Genomic DNA, 24,297 nt, shown 5'->3' with positions numbered 1-24,297 from the left:
TCGGGAACGCGCTCGAGATGCATGACAATGGTGGGGTAGCCAAAACCTCGATCCAATTCGGAGACTTTTTCAGAGTCGGTCTGTTTGCCGAAATTCACGCATCCGACAACCGCCGAATTTCCGCGAATTGAGGATACCTACACGAAGCCCAATAATAATATATAAAAATCGTGGGTGTTACATTCTTCCCCTTATAGAAAATTCGCCCTCGAATTTTACACAAGGCGTAATAAAGTACATGATTACACATTGAGCAGATATGGTACTTGCTACGCATGTCCTGCTCGACTCCTGTGCACTCTTCCACCGATGGCTCCTCCACAAAACCTTAACTATAGGGACTGCTTTAATCTTAGCTGTCTCACTTGGTAGTCCACTATGGCTACAGGTTGCTCCTCAAATGTCAAGTTCTCCTTTAGTTCTATTACATCCGACTGTAGTACATGAGAAGGATCGAGAATGTATTTCCTGAGCATGGAGATGTGAAACACGGGATGAACGTGAGAAAGGTTGGGTGGTAGCTCCAACCGGTAGGCAACTGCTCCAACTCTATCAGTAACCTCAAAAGGTCCAATATACCGAGGTGCCAACTTGCCCTTCTTTCCAAATCTCATGACTCCCTTCATTGGAGAAACCTTCAGAATACATACGCCATCGCAAACTCCACATCCTCCGTCTGGGTCCGCATAACTCTTACGCCATCGAAAGCTGTTTTCAGTCGTTCCCTGATTAAAGGAACTATCTCTGAAGTGTACTGCACTAGGTCTACATCATGCACCTTCGCTTCCCCCATTTTCATCCAACACAGAGGAGACCTACACTTTCTTCCATATAGTGCCTCATAGGGTGGCATCCCTATGCTGGAGTGATAACTGTTGTTGTAGGCAAACTCCACCAAAGCTAGCTGCTCATCCCATTGACCTCCAAAATCCAAAACACTCATGCGAAGCATGTCTTCCAGTGTTTGGATTGTCCTTTCGGATTGTCCGTCTGTCTGAGGGTGGAAAGCCGTACTGAAGTTCAACTGTGTGCCAAGTGCCTCCTGCAACTTTCTCCAAAACCGAGAAGTGAACTGGGGCCCTCTGTCAGATATTATGGAAGCCGAAACTCCATGCAATCTGACTATTTCTCGAATGTAGAGCCAGGCATCGTGCTGCAGAATATGTAGTCTTCACAGCAAGAAGTGAGCCGATTTGGTTAGGCGGTCTACAATTACCCATATCGAATCATATCCTCGCGTGGTACGCAGGCAACCTACCACAAAATCCATAGAAATCATTTCCCACTTTCATTCTGGGATAGGGAGCTCTTGCAACTTCCCTGACGGTCTCTGGTGTTCAAACTTCACCTTCTGACAAGTCAAGCACTTGGACACAAAGTCTGCTATGTCTCTCTTCATGCCATTCCACCAATAGCTATCTTTCACATCATGGTACATCTTGGTGGAACCTGGGTGGACATTGTACAGTGTATAGTGTGCCTCTCGCATGATTTCATCTCTGAGATTGTCCACATCGGGCACATACATCCTAGAACCTTGCACTAGGGCACCATCATTGGCAAATCTAAACTCACCACCTTCACCTTGCTGTACTCTTTCTATGATCTTCATTAATTGTTGGTCTCTGTATTGGGAAACTCTAACTCTATCTCGCAAGTCTGGCCTCACTGAAAAATGAGCCAACAAGACCCCCTCATCTGAAAAATCTAGGATTAAACCTTGATCCATTAACTCATGTACTTCCTGAATCAACGGTCTCTTCTCTGCTGAAATGTGCGCCAAACTGCCAGAAGATTTTCTGCTTAAAGCATTTGCTACTACATTGGCCTTCCCAGGGTGGTACTGGATGGTGCAATCATAGTTTTCCAGAAGCTCCATCCATCTCCTCTGTCTCAAGTTTAAATCCCTCTGTTGGAAGATGTACTTCACGTGTTCATTCTCCTTAATATAATCATATATACTGCCCATAGCTTTCTAAACTTCAACCTCAAATTACCCATCAGCAACAATTTCATCTATTGAAACTCATCCATAAATAGTACTTCATCTAGCTCATAGTTTAAAACAGTCGCAAGCCTTAGTAGCTAACTCAATTTAACTCCACATTACTCGATCGTCCTTTCATACTTAACACTAGGTATGCACTTACTGTCATTCTCATATCAGAAATTGTATATGAATTGGTGCCTATCAAAATCTCAAATAACTAGGTCTCCTTGCCTCGGTCTCGCTACTTATATAACGCCTGAATCAAAAACACGAGCTAAACTTGAAAAGAAAGAAAAATATCCTTTATATTCAACTACGCCCGATTGTCCATATAATAACGTTTAACCTATGTTTCTTAGTCTTTCTCTTCAAATTTCATCATCTCCTAGCACAATTGTGCTCTACCTATAAGGTATCATCTGCATGAACCCTTTACTGTACCATTGTCTTTCCTGACATAATATTTTATAATTTATTAACTTTACTTATACTCGACCTATGATTCATATCTATCTCGTTTATATTGTGCCCTTAACCCTTGTTGAATCCTGGAAGATTTCTCTCGCTAATAGATTCTTCCAACACTAATTCCACCCTTATCTATGGTCATTAATTTGATCCTTAAACTTTCTAGTGATTTATTACCATCCATACTTGTCACTTTTTATTCTACCCCTACTGTTGCTCTGTCGTTATTGCTTCACTGCAAAGTGATTCTGTTGATCACACTAAAAATGTTTGCCTGACATTCATAACGAACCTCTAACTACCTTCTCACTATCTCAAAAGTCTAACCTAAAACCTATGTGTCATTATCTATCATTCTTTTCCTCTCATCATACCTATTTAATCCCTTAGACTGACTTTTATTCAACTTATCGCTTACTAACTTCTCTTTCTACCTATTTAGGTAGTCCGCAAGACCATCGCACACCTTCTAACATTTACTCATTATTATTGTATTCCATACCTCCATCACTTTTCTCACTAATGTGGTCCCATTTTGGATTTTCCATCATTGTCATTCTCCTTGCCAAGAATAACACTTAGCCTATCCTATATCTTAACTTTGTTCCTTTTATTATGCGCTCTTTAGGTTGTCATTTCATTTATTTCCTTTGTCTTACCCAAAATAGAACTTGACTATTCTATCCCTGGTTCCATTCTTCTTCCTAACATAACAACTGATTTGCTAACTATATCTTTCGAGTCTCTATCGTTATCATATGTCCGTGCTACTCAGATTTGGTCCTTTGACCACTCTAGCTAGTACTCCCATCGCACTTAGATTATATTGCATCCGTAATCAATTATCCCAATTTTCATTCTACACTTTCTCTATCTACTCGCCTTCGTGATTTATCTTCGCTAATTTATTACTCTTAACACTATTATAATTAGATTATACTACTGTTTGAACAATATGAAGTCAGAAAGGAACTCAGGAAATTGCAGTCATACCTTTATCGTATGATTTCTATTCTTATCCTTTAGCTTACATAATACCCTTACTACCTCGAGAACTGATTCTGAAGTAATTTTATTTATTATTATTTTTATTATTATTATTATTTTCCATGTTTACTCAATTCCAAAACTTAAGATTTCGGGCACCCAAACCCGTCATCCAATTCAAAGGATTTACATCCATCGTGATATGATTATATATGATTCCTATAATGGAACTTGTATCCTCTCCAGGATACCCGAGCCAACTACTCTCTACCACACTCTACAGTCCCATCTGGGGCACTATTTTGTGGGTCACCATTATTAGTAATAACTTTCGATCCCTTCTGAAAAGATAGAACTATACCCTAACTTTCTGCAAAAAAGTTACTAAATTTACCACCTTGCCCAAAACCATGTCAAACTAATGTCTCTCTTATCATATCATAGCTCAGAAATCATATATTCATAGTTTCGACCTTCTCTAGGTAGTAGGGTTGTACTTTATTCCATACTGATACACACAAGGTATATTATTCTCACTAAGCTCTAAGCAAAATGTTTGTCATACTGCAAAAACCATCCAAAATTCCATACCGAAGACTAGATGGTCTCACTCTATAGGTGTCACCTTTACTTTGCAACTCTTACTGTAACTCTAGCTCATGCTAGGTAATCTGGTCACCGACTCTAGTTACCACCCAACTGTGACCTTCGATATTCTAGCTCTAGATCCCTAACCAGGAGTTCCCAACTCCTTTGCAGATATAGAACTCTGTTCTGGCATTACTGTACCAAAACAGAGACTGCCTGCAACATCCTCATCATAAGCACTACAGGGAAGTACGCAGCTATACACAATAATCTCATGCATCGTAATCTGCAGCATGCACGTACATCGAGAATATTGTATAGTTACTACGATACGCCCCGCGACTAGGTCTCTTAATCTCTTATCTCTCTTGAATCTTCTATTATCATAAACTTATTCGTCTAGGCCATCCACCGATGATCGCCAAAGAATGGTATCCTCATCCTTATCTAGGCAACTGCATTTCAAGACTCACTTTTATGTACTCGTGCCTTGCACTAAATGGGCACACCATTTAAACCCATACCGATTTAAAATATAGTATTTATTGAGTACGTGTTTCCAACGTAGACCTCAATAAGTTTGCTAAATCTATTTCATGTTTCTATGTACTCCACGAAAATCAAGACACTAACCGAGGTAATCTTATATTTCCCGAGGTATAACGTAGACTCTAGAAACAAAGAATTACAGAAAAGACGAAATGTAATCCTATACTCCGCATGTGACTCCTAGTAGACTCTTCCCAACACTTAGATAATTTTTCCCTATGAATCTGGAGCCTAAGCTCTGATACCACATTTGTCACGACCCAACCTATGGGCCGGACCGGCACTAGGACCTGGGCCAGCCTAAAGCCCCCGAGGCCCGTAGTAAGCCTAATTGTTCATTAACCCAACTCTAAGGCCCATTTGGGCCCAATATCAAGAAAACAAATGGACAGAGTCCGGCCATAAAAATGGACTTTCCAACGGGGAGTTTTTGACTCACCCGACCTGTAAACACAATATATAGTCATTTGGGGAGCTCAGCTCACCCTCCACATACTCATCAACATAAAAAATAAATGGGAGCTCAGCTCCCTCATCCAATCCATCAAACATGCATAGCATATTAAGTTTACAGGTCCCAAAATAATAATTTAGTTTACAGACTTAAATCAAATAAACATTTCTAACACATGCGGAAATTCTAAGATTTAACAAGTTTATACAAACAGTAATAATTGACCTGCAAGGGAGAAAGCAGGTTAACCTATAAAATATCCTCCTGTGGCCTGTAAAAATTTTTGAACAGAGTGAGCGTCGACTCGAGAGTAAAATATAAATTTTAACCATAATCTCTATAACTATCTAAAACTAATGCAACCTGTGGAATGAAGTGCAACATCAGCAATAAATTCACATCATAGCATCAGAAAGGTAATTTGGAGCACTCACACACCCTGTAGTATCAATCATAACATATGGGAGCTGATCCCCTATACAGCTCTCTTAAATCCAACTTGGTGCCAGCGAATTACTCAAGCTCGGACTTCCACTTAATAACCAAATCGAGGGTCCCAGCGAATTACTCAAGCCGTGACTACCCCTCGAAGGATCGGGTCCCAGCGAATTACTCAAGCCGTGACTACCCCGTCCTATCCATAGTCCACACCACATCACACGCACGCCAACGCACGCACACTGCTCCAAATTACCACAACAACATCCATAGCACATCAACAGTTATGAATGCAACATAAATCGTGCCTAGAGTTTAACTACATAAATATATGCATATAAGTGATGCATGGGCATGCTTGAACATATAATAATATCGAAATTACAATTAAAATTAATATTCTACTCACAGACTTGATGACAATCACTGTGGCGGCTGGGCGGAGGAAGAAGGCTGTCCCGGCTCACCTGACAATTTTATTACAATCATTTAATAAATCTGACTCAATACAAACAAAGAAAAAGACCAATACGTCCTAAGTCGTGCCGAAAATCCGGCAGAGTCTCCCCTATACCTAGGACCTACCCAACCTGCAAAAGGGCTCAAAACACACTTTTATATTCACAATCCATATGTCCACAACTCAATCACATCACACAGCCCCTCCTGGGCCCACCAAATCAATCATCCATCACAATATGTAAAATTTCAATTTAGTCCTTATAATTGATCATTTTTGCAAAAACTGCTCAAATAAGCTCTAAAAATTATAAAACTCGCCTCATGTCCTTAGAAATATTACTAAGCTATTCCAAAAAGAATCGTAATTTTCTAAGCTACCACGATTATTTTATGGATTTAAGCACTAGAAAATTACGAAAAAGCAAGGTTCGGGTTTACCTTTGCCGATTCCGACTTCGGGAACGCGCTCGAGATGCATGACAATGGTGGGGTAGCCAAAACCTCGATCCAATTTGGAGACTTTTCCGGTAGCTGGTCTGTCTGGCTGGAAATTCACAGATCCGGACAACTGTCGAATTTCCGCGAATTGAGGATACCTACACGAAGCCCAGTAATAATATATAAAAAAATCAGGGGTGTTACATCAGAGAAGCAAGATTAAAATGCCCATATCTCTTATGCCACAACCAAGTTTCGTCAACCTTTGAACTATAAACATGCTGATTCAAGCTTTCAGATATTAATGGAAAACTATTTTCAACCATTTTAGCCTTAGCAACTTCACAATTTTCAGAATCACGAATATGGCACCAAAGATTTTTAAACAGAAGAGAGTATCCCTTTTTCAACATTTGTTCCACACTTAACAGATTTTGATCTAAACTTGGAATGAAGAGAACATCAGAAATGTATTTGGTACCTTTTCTAGTCTGCATAGCAATGGTACCTTTGCCTTCAGCCTGGACCATCTCTCCATTACCAAGCTTCACTTTAGTTCTCACTGATTTGTCTAGAGAACTAAAAAGATCCTCATTTCTGGCCATATGACTTGTACAACCACTATCAATGATCCATGTGAGTTTGTCTACTTGTTTAAGTGACTGTGAAGCCATGAATAAATGATCATCTTGCTGCCTGGACTGATCATTAGTGAAATTTTCTTGTTGAGTGGATTGTTGAGCTTTACTTTGCTTGAATCTGCAATCTCTTGAAATGTGGCCATATTTTTTGCAATAGTGACATTGTATAGGCTTTACACGATTCTTTTGCCAACAATCCTTCTCCAGATGATTTGTTCTTTTACAAGTAGGACAAGGTGGAAATCTGCCCTTCTTGTGACTTCACTTCCACTTTCAGTTGCTTCCCTTTGTTGTCTCTCTCTTTGAATCTTTCTTAACCTCCATTACTTGCTTTCCTTTCTGTTTGGCAACAAATGCCTCCTTAGAAGCATCTTCTTCTCTAATAATTCTTCTTTGCTCAATGGCTTGCAAGGAACTTATAAGTTCAGGTAAGGTGATCTTGCTCAAATCCTTTGAATCTTCCAAAGATGAGATTTTGGGTTCAAATCATTGTAGGTGACAAGAACTTTCTCCACAATCCTTTTATCCGATAAATCTTCACCCAACAACTTAATTTGGTTGACTACAGTCATTAATCTATCTCAGTATACTCTTTAAGAGTTTGATTCTTTCATCTTTAAAACCTCAAATTCCTCCTCAAATTCAAAGACCGACATTTGCTTTGAGAGTGCACTTCCTTGAAACTCAGCTTTAAGTAAATCCCAAGCTTCCTTTGCTATCTCACATGCCATAATTCTGGTGAAAATCACCTCAGAAACAGAAGCATGAATGCATGACAAGGCCTTGAAACCTTTAGCACACTCCTCACTATGAGCTCTTATCTGTGCAAGAGTAGGATCCTCTCTCAAAGGTCCTGGTTGCCTACCTGTTTCAATCACTTCCCATAGATCAAAGGCTTTAAGATAAGCCTTCATCTTGACAGCCCAAATAGAGTAACCTTCTCCAGAAAATACGGGAGGAGGTGGAGCAGAATATCCACTTGAAGCCATCACTCTCAGCTCTAGTGTTTAAGGTTTTTTTTTTTTTTTTTTTTAGTGCAGGGAATTCTTACTTGTTTTCTCTCTTTTTCAGGCCCTTAAAGATCATAAGGAGCTCTGATACCATTTTTTGCAATTTCTGAACTGAAAATTGCTAGAAAAAAACAGAAAAGAAAGTGATTCTTCTTATAAACTTCTCTCAGCAGCTGCGTAAGAGAGACTTCATTTAATCTTTTTCATATATCAGAAGTCTTACCCTTTTTGGTACATAACAGACCTGCTCCAACTACTAAAGTAACAAAAACATGGTGAAGCATGGTTACATTCCCCAATTTAAGGAGTAGATTTGAACCTAACACAAGTTGACTAACATGCCAACTGATTTTCAGCAAAATAAACAAAATAACATTAAAAATAGACAAAATGACAGCAAGAACTAAGCTCCTAAGTATCTAGGAAAAATCTCACTGCTCTCAACAAGGATTATCAAGGGAGTTGAAGTTTGCTAGAAAGAAACCGCTTGAATGGTTCACCTGGCCCATGGCAAGCCTTGCAGATCCAAGCCTGCCAGGACAAAGAGTGGAGCTTGCCAAAGTGGTTTCACTTTTCCACCTTATGCAAGACGTTTTCCATTTCTGTGGAAGGATCGATCCACACAGTCTCTTTGTACGAGCAGTCAATAGGTAAAATTTTAATGAAATCAAACAGAACAAAAATTTTTATGTTTTATACATTTTTACTGTTATATATGTGATAGTAAGAAATGAAATGAACACATGCAGATGGGACATTGTTGCTGCAAATGACTAACCAGACTATATGAAGATATGTTTAAAGGCTGTATTTGACAATATTGATGAAATTGCTTACAAAATTCATAGAGATGGTGCTGCATATAACCCAAAACGCTCTCTGCATAATACGGTATGCATATTCTTAATTGGACTTTTTTTTTTTTACTTCTAATGGGATTTGAATTCGAGATTTCATAGTTTTTAAAGTTTTAAAAATGAATTCAATATTGTTGAGTTAGAGTTCAAGACTTCATCCTAAAGTCAGCTGCTAGTTAAATTCACTTTCGAAAGAATGATTAAAAAGGGTTGTGTGCTTGATCAAACAGCGGACAAGACTGTGCAATGCATTGCTAGGAGAAGCGAAATGGGCCGCTGTTGGGCAATTTCCAAAGGCAGAAGAGTATTTAAAGATTGCAAACGATACTTCAGGGATAGATGTGGTGCCACTGCACACCTTCTTTCTGTTGGGTGAGGGTACAACAAGGGAAACAGTGCACCTTGTCAATAATGATCCACCCATTATATCTTCTGTGTCAACCATTTTTCGTCTTTGGGACGGCTTGGGAACTTCAGTTACGGAAGCCAGAAATCATGTGATGAACAAGATTTCAGATACATGGAAGCAACTCAAACTACATTGTCTCTCTCCAAATCCATTTTCAGCATCTTTCACAAGGGCTGCTCTTAACATTGCAAGATTGGCTCCTTTGATACATTGCTTCGAGCATAGACCAAAACTCCCATGCCTCCAAAAAAACATCAAGTCCCTGCTCTTTGACAGGATTGCGGTTTAGGGTCCCACCTCTCTAGGGAAAACTATTTTATTGCATATAAAGGGATACTAATTTTTAGGAATTTCGGTATATTCAATAATTAGCCATATAAAATAATTTCTCAAACATATTACACTAATATCTTATTTTCATTTTATTTCGACTTACAGCATTTTTTTTTTCATCTCACTATAACATTATGATATTTAAAGTCGGTTTACATTAATAAAATTTTAATTATTAATATATAATATTATATATTATTATTAATAAATTATTATTATTATTATTAATTTCATTTTTAATGATAGTCCTCTCACATGAAAAATTTTATCTAAACTTGATTTTTATAAGTTTAAATGAGATTAATTTTATATGAAATTTATTAATTTTTTTATGTAAAAAATTATTTGTATTTTACTTCTATCAAAATAGGGTTTGGATAATTATAAATCATGTGTTAAACATAGGATTAAAAGGAATTTTCAGCTAATTTTACAAAAAAAAAATTATAGAATGCATGGATAATTGCATATAAAATAATATAAAATAATAAGTTAATAAAAATAAATATGTAAATAAATTTTAAAAATATAATCATCAAACTTTTTTTACAATAATTATTATACTTATTTATATATTATTTTTAATTTATTATTTTATGTAAATTATTATATCCAAATAAATTATTTAATGTAATGGATATAAATGTATTTTCACTCACAATAATTTGAATTTTATTTTGTTTTTAAAACATTTAAGAATTAATTATTTTTTTTATGAGCGTTAGTAAATTTTTTTTACAATATTTTTTAAAAAAATATTTGATGCATTATTTTATAATATGACAGTCAACGGTATAATTTCTCTAATTTTATTAAGATGGAGCAAAATTTGTTGATGTGGAGCGTGTTTCACACTCCAACAAATCCAACAGCAGGCATGGTATAAACGGCAACGCGTGGTGAATACGAGCGTACTTGGCGTGAAATTAATCCACAACTCATCAGGCCTCGGATAACAGGGAAGCAATTACGGATTGGAAGCGACTGGACTGGACTAAACAAGGATAGCCCTGCAAAGATGAAAAGAAAGCTATTTGAGAAACAAAATGTTTAACAAATTCAACGCCCCTCTCTTTCTGGGTCTTACATTTCCCTGCTTCAACTATTCTTGGTAGAGAAAAGAATCGATCTTTCATCTATAAAGCAAGCCACAGTCACTGTATGTTAACCCTTTTGTCTGTTTAGCTTTACTTTTTCTTGTTTCTTGATTCAGTTGTATCTTTAATGTATTGCATATGTTTTACATATCGATGCCATTCTTGTGCTTTTTCACATTTTCTATGCCCGCTTCATTCATCCATAGCAATACAACTTCCTTCTCTTACTTATGCTCACAATGGAAAGTCAAGTATTAGGAAAAACCTAGGATTTTTAATTCCTCTGCTCTGTCAATGCAAAACCTGATATCTTATTCATACAAGAAATTCGTTAAATCTAGGACAGTGTAGTTAGGTCTCTCTGGCTTCGTAATTGTGTTCTGCTCATGGCAACTTTGGTAAATTCAGTCTCTCCTTTAACCAACCCATTCACTGACACTGCAAGAATAGCTTGCGGATTCTTTTCCCATGTACCAAATCTTCATTCGTTCTCACTTAACAAAGGATTTGCTAGGGTTTTAGCATCTACCCAGATCACAATTTCCCCCAAAGACTCTGTCGTCACACTACCCAATTGGAGATCCGGTAAGAATGACCATAGAAATAGAGAAACTAGGCTGAATGATGCATTTTTCCATCTGGAATGTATGGTTAAAAAGGGACACAAGCCTGATGTTGTTCAAGCTACACAGATGTTGTATGATTTGTGTAAGTCAAATAAGATGAAGAAGGCGATAAAAGTGATGGAAATGATGATTGGGTCTGGTATTATTCCTGATGCTGCTTCTTATACTTTCTTGGTGAACCATTTGTGCAAAAGGGGGAACGTTGGGCATGCAATGCAATTAGTGGAGAAAATGGAAGAATATGGCTATCCAACCAATACAGTTACCTATAATTCGCTTGTTAGAGGGCTTTGCATGCATGGAAACTTGAATAAAAGCTTGCAGATTCTGGATAGGCTAATGCAGAAGGGGTTGGTCCCAAATGCATTCACTTATTCATCCTTGCTCGAAGCAACTTATAAGGAAAGAGGGGTGAATGAAGCAATGAGGCTTTTAGATGAGATTATAGCCAGGGGTGGGCAGCCTAACTTGGTTAGTTACAATGTTCTCTTGACTGGGTTGTGCAAGGAAGGTAGGACTGAGGCGGCAATTCAATTCTTCAGGGATTTGCCATCAAAGGGGTTCAATCCAAATGTTGTTAGCTATAATATTATACTGCGGAGTCTCTGTTACGAGGGACGATGGGAGGAGGCAAATGAGCTTCTAGCTGAAATGGATGATGAGGAACGCTCTCCATCCATAGTTACCTATAATATACTAATTGGTTCACTCGCCATCCATGGCAGGACAGAACAGGCCCTTCAGATTGTTGATGAAATGATGAGCGGACCATTTAAGCCCACTGCTACAAGCTATAATCCAATAATTGCTCGCCTTTGCGAAGAGGGGAAGGTGGACATTGTGGTTAAGTGTCTAGACCAAATGATTTATCATCGCTGTAATCCAAATGAGGGAACATTCAATGCCATCGCTGTGCTCTGCAAGCAGGGAAAGGTGCAAGAGGCATTCTCCTTAATCCAAAGCTTGGGCAATAAACAAAATTCCTCCATCCATGAATTCTACAAAGGTGTGATCTCCTGCTTGTGTAGAAAGGGGAACACATATCCAGCATTTCAGCTTTTATATGAGATGACGAAGTATGGATTTACTCCTGATTCTTACACTTATTCATCTCTAATTAGGGGGTTGTGCATTGAAGGAATGCTGTACGAAGCTATGGAGATCTTCAGGTTATTGGAAGAAAATCATTATAGTCCTGATGTTGATAATTTAAATGCACTTATACTAGGGTTTTGTAAATCTCACAGAACAGATTTGTCCTTAGAAGTTTTCGAGATGATGATTGAGAAGGGGTACATGCCTAGTGAAACAACTTATGCTATTATAGTAGAAGGAATTATCCATGAAGAGAAAAAGGGGTTGGCAGCAGAAGTTTTAAGAGAGTTGCATCGGAGACAAGTCATGAGTCAAAATACAGTTGAAAGACTTTGTATGCAATATGACCTTGAAGGTGTACCAGTATAAAACCATGTGCGCTAGCCAGAATACAAAGAATAACCACAATAACCCTAGCTTGAGGATCCCAACAGCTATTCCTCTCCAAGAAATTTATATTGTCTCTTCAGACTGAGAGTCATGCCAAATCACGAAATTTGTGGACCGATGATTGACGAGCGGCTTCACTGGAACATTGGAAATTTGTTCAAATTTTCCGAAGGTCAGGAGGGGGCTATACAATATTTCTGCCTGCTTCGGTATCTTTATTATGGGTGGACCAAGTATTGTGCAGATATTGCATGCTTAAATGTGATTTGCTGTGACATATAATTGAACAGTTACATTCTTGAAAAAGAAATGTAATACAACATTCATTTGTGTACGAGTTTTACTCTTTTTGAGAATGTTTATAGAATCGTGTCCCTTGAACTGGTCCGCTTTCGTTTGTCCTCTTCAAGGGGGATGGCTGTGCGTGAGTCATCATATGCATCTTGTCTACAGGGATACTGTTCAAGGATTTCTAGTTGCCTTATTGGAATCATTTAGCAGATAATAAATTATAAAGGCTTTATTTGTTACAAAAAAAAAATTAAAAGAACTTAAATAAATTCTGATTTCTATTTTCTTAAAAAACAATTTTTTTTTTAAATTAAAAAATCAAATTTTGTTATTTCAAAATTGACAAATAGAAATCAATTGAATAGCATAGAAAATTCATTCTCAAAACAATAAGCTTTGCTTTCTCGAGGAAGAGAAGCAGGCAATGGATGACTAGGAAAGATGGCCAAAAACAACAGACATACAATTTTACATAGATATTCCCTAAAATAGTTTCATTTTGTTGTTAGGAAATCTGTCAAGTTACATTCTTACCACGTATAGAACAGACCAATGAATTCGGCAGCTTCATTCTCGAAACAGTAAGCTTCGCTTCCTCTAGAAGCACAGCAGGCAATGTATCCCTAGGAAAGATTGACAAAAACAATTGACAAGCAATTTTCCATAGACACACCCTAAAATGGTTTCATTTTGTTGTTAAGAAATCTATCATGGCAGTAAAACTGAACTTTACACAGTCTTGGCACATATAGAACAGACCAATAAATTACGCATCTGATTGTAATGCATAAACCTTTAAAACAAGTTTCATATATCAAGTCAAATACAACTCAAAACATTAAATTCAATAAGTCCCAAAAACAGTTGCTAAAACTAAAAACAGGAGGCAAAAACAAATGAAGCTTTCCCTAACAAGCATCCTTCCAGCAACCCACTTCGCGCAGCACCATAAGCTGAGCTGAAGGTATCAGAAGAAAACCCCATCTTGTTCAATTCCAAGCACCTACTTGGATCTCTGCCTCATCTTTCGGCGCTTCCTCTTCAATCTCCTCATGCGCTTCTTCTTGTTCAATTCCAAGCACCTACTTGGATCTCTGCCTCATCTTTCGGCGCTTCCTCTTCAATCTCCTCATGCGCTTCTTCTTCCACTGAAGAAAACAAATAAGTATATATTAACCTTTGCTTAATCAATTTAAACAATACACAGCTATAGGCTTGAAGAACACAACAAATATGTTGAGATTATAGATTGAAGAGCTACAACTTCTACACTGTATGAAATAATAGCACATTTGAAATAGAGCCGATAATAGAAACAAATCGGTTAAATACTCTTATGTAAAAACAACGTGCAATCCATTCCAAATGAAGACATAGCAGCAACAATTCATATCAGTTTACCACAAAAATCAACATCAATAATAATCTACGATTCCACAACTACTATCATAATTTCGAAATTTTTATTTAAGCTAAAAACACAGCCCATAAGGTTACCGTTCAACAATTAAAAAAAAAAAAAAGGTAGTGAGATTATCCAGAAAATTTTGGATAAAAAATCTCGCCTCCTACGCAAAAGGCAAACAGATCATTTTATCAAAAAGGTTTAAAATCTCGAAAAATAGAACTTAACCAGACCCATCATAATTGTAAAACCCTAGTACAATTTCAAAACCCTAACAAGCAAATTAGGAAGCCAAGATATACATAACAACCATAATGCAAACCGAAATAACAAAATCAACAATTCAACACATACTTTAGCCCTCATCTTGGTTCAACCTCTCAGGATCTACGCTTCTCACTCTATTCTGCAATTCCTCTCTAATGGAGCAGATTTTCAATTGCAAGTTTATAAGGAACCAAACAAGGGCTTCCCTTTGACATTTATCAGCGACATAAAACCCTAATAAGAATAGACCTAGCCTTGCGCAAGCACCCGTGAGGGTTATTTTCGTCCTTTGGAGGTTTCTTGGGCTTGTTAGCCCATAAAAAATTAGTTAATGGGCTTTTTAGCCCCTTGGTTATAGAAACAAGGCTCTCATCTACGATGTTGGCCGATGCTGCAGGTGATCTCGCTGATATAATGTCCTTGTCTTACATCAAACCCTTTAAAAATTATAAAGATAAAATTATATTTTCATCACTTTGCTTGATTCCATGCTATGTTTATCAACAATTTATATTATATATTAATAAAATATAATTTTGATCATATGCACGGGCTAAAGTGAAATGACCAAGCAATGTGGAGGGCATTGTAATATTCATATGGAGAGTTCTCTCTAGAATTGTAGAGAGAGAATTTTCTCTCTAGACTCCTCGTTTTTTTTAGCCTTTCAAGAAAGCTAAGTTTTGTTTCTGGTGGCTCTTCCTGTCCTTGGTACAGGAGAAGGGATTGTCTTCAATTAGATTTTTAGGGTCCCTTCCCCTCTCCGATTAGGTCTGTATAATTCTGATTTTTGTGAGTTTCGATTGTAAATCTTGGTTTTCAAGTGGCAAGGCGGTCTGAAGCCACTTGAAAAAGATATGCTGTAACGAAGTGGTGGTTTGATGTGTCGCTTGGTTTTTGCTTCCTATGTTCGGTTTACCCTTGTCTATCGTTTGGCCTTCGGCTCTAGGAGAAGGTTTGTCGAAAGGCTGCTTGGGGATTTGCAGATCCAACATTTACAAGTGGTTGCTGAGATTTCATGCCTAAATAAGACTGAGATGCCATAGTCTTTGCTTTTCTTTCCTTTTAGAGCATCGATGGTGAGCCTTGGGGCAATTTACCATAGGGTAGCGACTGGAAAAAAATTATTTATTCATATTTTTTATTAATTCATGTTAATAATATTTATTATAATTTAATATTTTATTAAATTAATAAATATTAAATAATATTAATTTTTAAATATTTATAAAATATTTAATATAATTTATTTACTATATTAATTTTATTAATTTATTAAATAAATATTAATGCTTCTTTGCATATAAATAATATTAATATTTTAAAATTTTTTTATATTATATAATTAATTTTATGTATAATTTTTAAATTTTTTATATATAATAAATAATAATTTTTTAATTTTATAAATTAATCCTTATATGTCTATTAATTATAAAAATATAAGAACTTATAAAAAATATAAGAACTTATTTATAAATAATTATAATATTTAGGATTATTTTATAAAATATATAAATAATTTTGTAATTAAAAAATTTTTTGAAGACATTAAAGTAATTAATAAATATTTTGAACTCTTCTTGATAAAAAAGTAGTTGAACTCTTCTTGACAAAAAAAGTAGTTAACGCTTTTTAGAGTAGCATCTAATAGCTAGATGCTACTTTAAATAATGTCAACCTACTTTTTTAATAATTATATTTTTTTTATTTTTTATTTACTAGCCTTTACCTATACTTATGACCAATTCTCTCTCTCCTCCACGTCCATTAAAATACTCATTTTTAGTAAATAATTTTGAAATAGCCCCCTTTTAGTAAATTTTTTTTTTTTTTGAATCGCCATCCTTTGATAAATTGCCCTGAGCCTTGTGTGCTTCTTTGGAAGAATTGCCTTACTTTACTTTTAGTTGTGAGGTGTCTTCTTTTTAGCTTTGGTTAGTTTAGCTCTGGCACTGGTCTTTAAAAGATGTCTCTCTGACTCCATTCGATCACTCTTGCTCAATCCCTATTGATGGCGCGCTGCGAAAGTTTTTTTTAAATCTCTATTTGGGAGTTTTTGTTAAGGTTGCTGGTTAAGGATAGACCCTGTTGTTGGACTTGCTCATTGGGTATAGGAATTGTATTAGGTTTCAGGCTTTGGGCCTTATTTTAATGTAAGTTGCCCTTGAACTTTAATGCAATAGAATGTACAATGTCTTTTTTTTTTTAAACAAGAGAATATACAAGTTGCCCTTATTTTAATGATAGCCTTTGGGGCGTATATCAGGCGGTCACCCTTTGAGGATAGCTCTGCACATGTGTATGACCATTATATTTATTGCTCTTGGGTTATTTTTGTATGTCATCATAGAGCCTAAGATGCCAGCATTGCTCTCAGGCTGCAAGAGTTTATTATGGCGCCTGAGATGCCAGCATTATTTACAGGAAGCATATTGCGAGTGTATGAGGATATTACATATTTAATAATATTAATATATTGATTTAAGCAAAATTGTTACAGCATGAATTTTGTTTTAGCTCAGCTATATGATTTAGATTAAATAATATTTATTCAGCTGACTTATTTTAACATAGTAGAATTAGTACTATTAAGCACTAGAACCTTATCTATTCCCCCTTTGTTGTTTATTTATCCGCTCACTGAGTAATTGTACTCACCGTCTTAATTTTTAACATTTCAGATACTTTTGCTGATTCAATCAATAGCAGCCTTCCTTTCAGTGTTGTCCTTTCTTCCACTTCACCAACTATAGAGTATAGTGGAGCTCGGGCCAATATGCTTCTTTTGGATGTTTATTTTGTTATAGTTTGTTGTACATATGTAAAGACAACTAGAAGTTTGAATTGTAAATATTCTCTTTTGATCCTCACAAAGAGGATGTATTTGTAGTTGTGTATTTAAATATGTTTGATGGGCATGGAGCCCTGTTTTATATGCCAGATGTATTTTAATAGGTTTCACATGTTCATTTAGCTATAGATGTCGACACCATATTTTGACCGATCCCCAGAATCAACAAACTTCGAAACCGATCCCTAGCACTAAGTCTCTCCTTGCCATCTAATCACAGTTCCGATCTCTCTTCACAGAGAGTTGAGTCAATGCTAAGCTCTCGTATCCGTTAAAGCCTTACCGGACTCTCAATCATTCACCGATCTCTCAAGCCAATTGTCAAATATCCGGACCAGTTAACTACATTCCCGATCACTCTTGTCAGACGAAATTGAATTAACACTAGAACCTCGCTGCCAATATTTATAATCGACCTCTCTTTTAAAAGTTTAGAAATAACCAAGCCAAGGTTCTAATCCTGCTTAATGAAGATCCCGATCTTAGATGTTCAAGCCAAAATTTTCAATTAAGTTCCGTTTAGCGATCTCATGCATGTTGTATTTTCCGATCTCTCACACTTAGGATAATAATAGTTTTCAGTTGTTTCAATATACTCAGACAATCAAGTGTTTAGAAATTTTCCGATCACAACCATTCATCAAACAAAAAGGCATTCTATTTCATTTCATTGCAAAATTTATACAAGTTATTCGGCTGGGGGATCACCCCCAGCCTGATCTACATTTTGCTCACCCTCTCCCTCCTCTTCACTATCCTCACCCTCGCCCCCGGGAGCCAGGTCGGCCATCCAAGAGAAGTCCTCTTCTGGGTAACGCTTCTGGAGTTCGGCCAAGAGGTCCTTGTGAGCATTCACATAGGCACCCGGCTATCCTGTCACCATTTTTCGTCTTTCGCCTTAAGCTCCTCGATAAGTTGGGCGACACGAGAAGCCGTTGGCGGGCGCCTCGACTTCCACGAGCACGATCCCTTTCAGCCAGAACATGATTCTGTTCGGCCACTCTGTCTTCATAGAACTTCGCCCGCCCCTCAACTTGAGATATGTAATCCTGAGCGGATGCGAGTCGGGATCGGAGGGAAGCCATTTCCTGATTCTTCTTCTCGACCTCCTTGCCCAGGCGAAGAGCCTTTTCCCGAACTATGGTCTGGTTCACCAAGCACTCCACGTTCAGGCTCATGGAGCGAGTCAAGATATCGTCAAGGCTGTTCGGGGATAGCCTGTCCCGATCCTCCCGAAGGCAGATGGAAGACCCCAAGACTTTTGGCAAAACCGGGGTTCTCCCGAACAGTCCGGTTATTCTTCAGGGACTCCATCAACGTTTGAGTGCCACGAGAAGAGGATCTCACAGAAGATTGAGAAGGACCCCTTTCTGTGCTTGGAGCAACTGGAGGGGGTGGAGCCGGCTCTTCCTGTTGAGGAGGAGATCGGACGGCCGATGATCGGCGGACCGAAGGTCGGGGCCGGGCCTTCTTGCGTCTCCCTGGTTCATGGCCGGAGTTGAAGCATTCCGACCTCTTCATCTCCTTTACTTTCCGGGAGATCTCTCTTTCTTTCTTCGGCTTCCTAGAACCCTCATCACCGGCCATACCTGCACAAAGAAGAGGTCAGTGAGATTGCTAAGGTCCTGAGATCTGAGAGGTAGAAAATACCAGTGCCGAGGTCAGAGAGCAGAAGATCGCGATCTTAGCCGGTGAGCAGCTGTATGGTCCAATGGTGCAGCTCGGCGGTCACCGCATCTAAACAGGAATACTTTTGAGTGGCAGCCTGATTCTTCAGATCCATCACTATTAAGCTTTCCTCTGGTTCGAGTTAAGGCGCTTGAGCGAGGGCCCCTGGTGCCACCAGCTACGGGAGAAGTCCTCAAAGCAGGTCGGATTTTTGCTCCTCAGAATGAAGAAGCGGTTCTTCCAATTTTTAAGAGAGGAGGGCAGATCGGTGAAGAGCCCGCAATGAGGCTTCGCCTGAAAGAACCAGTGCTCGTCGTCCTTTCGGCGAGTTAGCTGTCTTGATTCGGCGAACACCTTAGCCGTAGGTCTGATTCCCTTAGCTCGGCATAGACCTCGGAAGGCTACTAAGATCCGCCACGAGTTAGGGTGAACTTGAGCAATGCACACCCGGTGAAGTTTTAGGACCTCCTTGAAGAAGTCATCCAGAGGGAACCGAAGACCGGCCTTTAACTGTTCCTCGTATACCATAACCAGGTCATTCTCTTCAAAGAAGTGATCGGCTCGGTGATCGCCGTGGCACGGATAAGTTAAATGCGAATCAGGGCGAATATTGTACTCCTAGCTAAACGATTATAGATCGGACTCTTGTAAGATCGATGGCAGCTCGTCCATAGGGAGATTCTCCCTCCCGGAAGAAGGTACGTGCCTTGATGGTCTGATCCACCCCCGAGCTGGAACAGAGGTCCTAGGAAGTTCTATTTGCGCGCTTGGCCCGACCACCTCTTCTTCGTCAGACGACCACGAGAACTGAATGGAAGGAGGACTCGCCGCTCTTTGACCTTCGGCACCGCTCATTTTCAAAAGAAATAAAGAACTTAAACTAAAAAGAAGATCAAAGCCCTTACCGGAGTCTGATCGGCGTCGGAAGAACTTGAGCAAACGAGAGAACTTTGAGGTTGTGAGTGAGAGATTGAAAATAACATACAGGAGCAAATGGCTAACCCCTCACCCCTATTTATACTTGACCGAGCATTTAATGCTCACGAGGTTCTAGGCAACGCATCGATTGGTGGGACTCGCCAGCCGTTCTGACACTTCTCTCGAATATTCGAACATTCCAAGAAGATCGGTTAAATGAAGATCGGCATAATAAGTTGAATGTTTTGAATGAAGGATTAGTTAAGAGTCGTTTTGTTAGGAACCAGATCGGACAAATATATCAGAGATCGGAAAATAATCAATAAGATAATAATTGGAGAAAAAAAGATTTTTATTAAGATCGGATTACATCATTTGGGCGATCTCTAGGGATCGGATTACAATGAAGGTCTAACTACGTCACCTGGGCAATCTCCAGAGATCTGATTACATTGAAGGATTACATCATTTGGGCGATCTCTAGAGACCGGTGGAACACCCTATCTAAAGAGTCCCAGGTTTATAACTGATCCCAAGGGTGTCGCCGACCGGAGCTTAATCCGCTGTCGGAACACCCAATGTGGAAGGAAACCGCTGTCGGAACACTCAATGTGGTGAGAAGCCGAATGAACTTGAGGAAGCAACCGCCAAGGGTCAGCGGAGCATCAGACAAGGTTATGCGATCACCGGGGTCGTAAATTTTTAGTCGAGGAGTAAGGAAGTCCATCGGAGAGGGTTCAAAAACCACAATCATGGCCGGAACGACCGCCGGAGCAGCTAGAACTGGAAAAGAAAGAAGGAAGAGAGAAAAATCAGATGAAGGAAATGTCTCTGTCGTCAGGGGTATATATAGGGGAAAACGGGCATTTATTGCTGTGCAGAAAACGAAGCGAACGCTTCGGGAATCGAGGGGAAATTAATGCTTTGACCAGACCGGACCTGAGAAAGGGAGAGATCGGAATAATAGATCGGAAGATGGGAGACCAGCATGAAAGATCGGAAAAGAGCATGTAAAAGAGATCAGAAAGAGGGAAGATCGGAAGGCAAAAAGAATAAGACAAATCCCAATAACCGTCGTCAGAATCAGAGCCGAGGTAGTTAAAGCGTTGTAGACGAGATCTCCACCGCACGCCTAAGAATCGCCCGCAATGCTGACAGGTGCCAGGGTATGTCATGACAATCTGTACATCCCAATCCCCACCGTTGATCTCACTGGTAAGGACAAACCCGGAACCCTTGGATCAAGAGAGAAGACGACAATACCAGCGTCTTTCGCTCTTAGCCCTCAGATCTTTCCGGACGAGAAGATTTGGGACCGTCAGTTGAAAGAAAAAAGGACAAATATTACGAAGAGTGATCCCATAGTTCATTTTGATTCTCTTTAATTCACGAACATCCGATCATGTCCTTCGAAATCTTGACCCTCCATCTCCCTCAGAATAAATCCTGACCCTTCATGGGGAGCACCCGATTCCTATAAATACCTGCATGAAAAACTGTTCAAGGGACGGGCAAAAAAGAGAGGTAGTTATTATAGCGGAAGAACTCTGAAACTTGATTTAGTTTGTTACTCTGCTACTTTAAAGTTTTGATTAGAAAGACTTTTGAAACTAGTTTCCTGAAGTGTTTTCTTGAAAAGGATTCTAAATACTGGAACTCTTCATTTTCAGTTTGTTCATTATCTGGTCACACTCTCACTTTCAGCCCTTTATCATCTCTGTCTTCATTCCCGTTATCCAAGCTCAATTTCATTTCACTCGGTTTTTATCTTAATCTGATTGCATTTTAGCTAAGCACCCTTCATTTCACAACGAACATCAGCCCTCAAGCTAATCAGTCCGCTGTCTTATTACTATTTGTCACCTCGTAGTTATTTCAATAGATTTGGCTCCTTACAGGTAAGAGCTCATATTGCTGTTTTATCAAGTATTTACGTTTACTTTCCGCATTTTCTTTGTTCTTTTTATGTATGTGATTTTCTCCAAGTTTATTTAGTGCCAAAGAACCTTAAAGAATGTTACTCTCGAGTTTATTTCTTTAGTGATCAGTCTATCATTTTATTAACCTTCGTCGTTTCTGAATGCAAATTTTCTAGTTCCTAGTAGCGTGTAAGTGGTTGGGTAAAAACGTAGGTAACTGCAACTTAAGGGTCTTTTTTTTTAAGAGAAAGAGCCTGAATAACACGTCAGGAAAATAGCCACAATATTAGGCTGACGTAAACGGCAATTCGGCAAGATGCCATAAAGTGGGATAAAACCAAAGTAAACGAAACAGAATAGATCAGACATTAATAGATACTGGTAAAGTGACCTTAGGGGAGGTCAGCAAAATTTAGTCCAGCTTTTCTTATTTAGTCAAAAATATCAATTAGAAGCCTTACACCCCCAACACCTTAGAACGTCAGAATCTTTAGCTTTAGGACCTTATGACATGTAGCTGAAATTAAAATTTGGGAGATCGGAAAGATCCCATTAAGGTTCCTGTTAATTTAAAAAGAGATCGGAAAAGGGTTCTTATCCGATTCTCAACTCAAAACTTTAATTAAATAGAGATCGGAGGAGAGTTCTTATCTGGTCTCAAATCAAAATTTTAAATAAATACTTAATAGAGATCGGAGGAAAGTTCTTATCTGGTCTCAAATCAAAATTTTAATAAGCATTAAATAAAGATCGGAGGAGAGTTCTTATCCGGTCTCAACTCAAAATTTTTAATGATTTAATAGAGATCGGAGGAGAGTTCTTATCCTATCTCAACTCAAAATTTTAATAAATATTAAAGAGTTCGGAGAAGAATTCTTATACAATTCTTAAATTAAATTTTTATAAAATAGTTCTTTTAGATAAGATTAACTTGCAACAGTAACTCACTAAGGTTGTCTCATTTACTTATGTGTCTGGGTGATCCAAATTTAGTGAAAAATCAAATGCTCCTTTAGTCAAAAGGATCAACATGTCCATTCAAGCCCTCCTAACTAATGCAAAATTAAATCTACTTACCCTTATTAAGGGACGAGGTGGGGTGCCTAACACCTTCCCCGCCTGGATTTACGGACCAGAACCTAGAATCTACGCCTTGAAGTGGTTTCATTTCAATTTATTTTCACAAATGGTTTTCTTTAGTTTCCCTTAAAACTAAGGTGGCGACTCCTCACTCTTTCCCACTTCGTGAGTGATCGTCGAAAATCCCTCATGACGACTTAGCGACTCCATCGGGATTTCAAAGGACTGACTTAACCCCGGTCTAGTAGTCTAAAAGTAGATTTAATTTTGTCCAATCAAATTATAGTTAGATGGGCTCATTCGGCAATGTTTTATACGTTAATTATTGTTATTGCGGCTAACTATTTTGCTTGTTTTGCCTGTTTTATCTCCTTACAGTGCTCTTCGTTTCAAAAAAAAGGGGAAAAGGGAAAAATGGAAAAATAAAATTCCCCTGAATTGGGAAGAGGTAAAGGTGTCCCTTCACACACTGAACACTCACACGATGTCCTCACACACTTTGGCCCTATACCCGGGCTTTCTTACCCTTTTAGGAAAGTAGGAGGGAGTCATGTAGCGGTACCCGTGGGTTTTACCCCGTTAGTATCCGTGAAGGCTTCTGCTCAGATTGAAACTCGTTCTATTCACTGTGATACTCGTGGAATTTTCCCGATAACATCATGGTTATAGAACGGGGCTCTCTTATTCTGAGGGGCAATTTGGGAACCTGTGGCTTTTAAAAAATTAGATCCTGAGCTAAACTATCACGATAGCTGAAAGCCGTAGTAAGCTTCCTTGTAAGGTAGAACTATCCAGATAGGTAGCGCTCGTCCGATATCAGGAGTCTCCCTATTATAGGACAAAAGGGGCATACTTACCCTTATCCTTTTTCTGCTTTAATTTCCTTTTGTTTTTTTTTTTTTTTAGGGTAATCTTGAATTCTACTAAAACACCTACACATTTTCCTACTTTGATAAATGTGTACGTGTCATCCTGTCAACAGTATGATTCAAAATTACCCTAATTTATCTTGCTAACAAATTTTCCATGAGCATTACCAAACCAAGAGTGCGTAAAAGGATAG

The 24,297-nt window shown here is 38.4% G+C and overlaps 2 protein-coding genes and 1 long non-coding RNA gene across 3 annotated transcripts; 2 read left to right on the top strand and 1 right to left on the bottom strand.

The window, feature by feature from the left end:
- Positions 1–8,532: 8,532 nt before the first annotated feature.
- On the top strand, positions 8,533–9,580 carry LOC131175477 (probable terpene synthase 4). Its single transcript, XM_058139883.1, has 3 exons — positions 8,533–8,650; positions 8,807–8,916; positions 9,113–9,580. Exons 1-3 carry the CDS (start codon positions 8,533–8,535, stop codon positions 9,578–9,580), a joined length of 696 nt encoding a protein of 231 aa, XP_057995866.1.
- Positions 9,581–10,572: 992 nt separating this feature from the next.
- On the top strand, positions 10,573–13,213 carry LOC131175492 (pentatricopeptide repeat-containing protein At1g79080, chloroplastic-like). Its single transcript, XM_058139913.1, has one exon. The coding sequence runs from the start codon at positions 11,108–11,110 to the stop codon at positions 12,809–12,811; it is 1,704 nt and encodes a 567-aa protein (XP_057995896.1). The 5' UTR covers positions 10,573–11,107; the 3' UTR covers positions 12,812–13,213.
- Positions 13,214–13,879: 666 nt separating this feature from the next.
- Positions 13,880–15,078, bottom strand: LOC131175394 (uncharacterized). Its single transcript, XR_009145566.1, has 2 exons — positions 14,883–15,078; positions 13,880–14,271 (listed from the first exon to the last, which is right to left on the bottom strand). It is a non-coding gene; the product is annotated as an uncharacterized LOC131175394 (long non-coding RNA).
- Positions 15,079–24,297: the final 9,219 nt, after the last annotated feature.

Source organism: Hevea brasiliensis, chromosome 17 (genome assembly GCF_030052815.1).
Source record: "Hevea brasiliensis isolate MT/VB/25A 57/8 chromosome 17, ASM3005281v1, whole genome shotgun sequence".
Classification (NCBI taxonomy): Eukaryota; Viridiplantae; Streptophyta; class Magnoliopsida; order Malpighiales; family Euphorbiaceae; genus Hevea; species Hevea brasiliensis.
This window is presented reverse-complemented; position numbering and strand designations above follow the sequence as displayed.

Bases quoted from the DNA above. Each gene is read 5' to 3' on its own strand.
- LOC131175492 (XM_058139913.1), top strand. From the start codon at position 11,108: ATGGCAACTTTGGTAAATTCAGTCTCTCCTTTAACCAACCCATTCACT.
- LOC131175477 (XM_058139883.1), top strand. From the start codon at position 8,533: ATGGCAAGCCTTGCAGATCCAAGCCTGCCAGGACAAAGAGTGGAGCTT. The intron at 8,651-8,806 runs GTCTCTTTGTAC...ATGACTAACCAG, and splicing joins TGGAAGGATCGATCCACACA to ACTATATGAAGATATGTTTA. The intron at 8,917-9,112 runs GTATGCATATTC...TTGATCAAACAG, and splicing joins AACGCTCTCTGCATAATACG to CGGACAAGACTGTGCAATGC.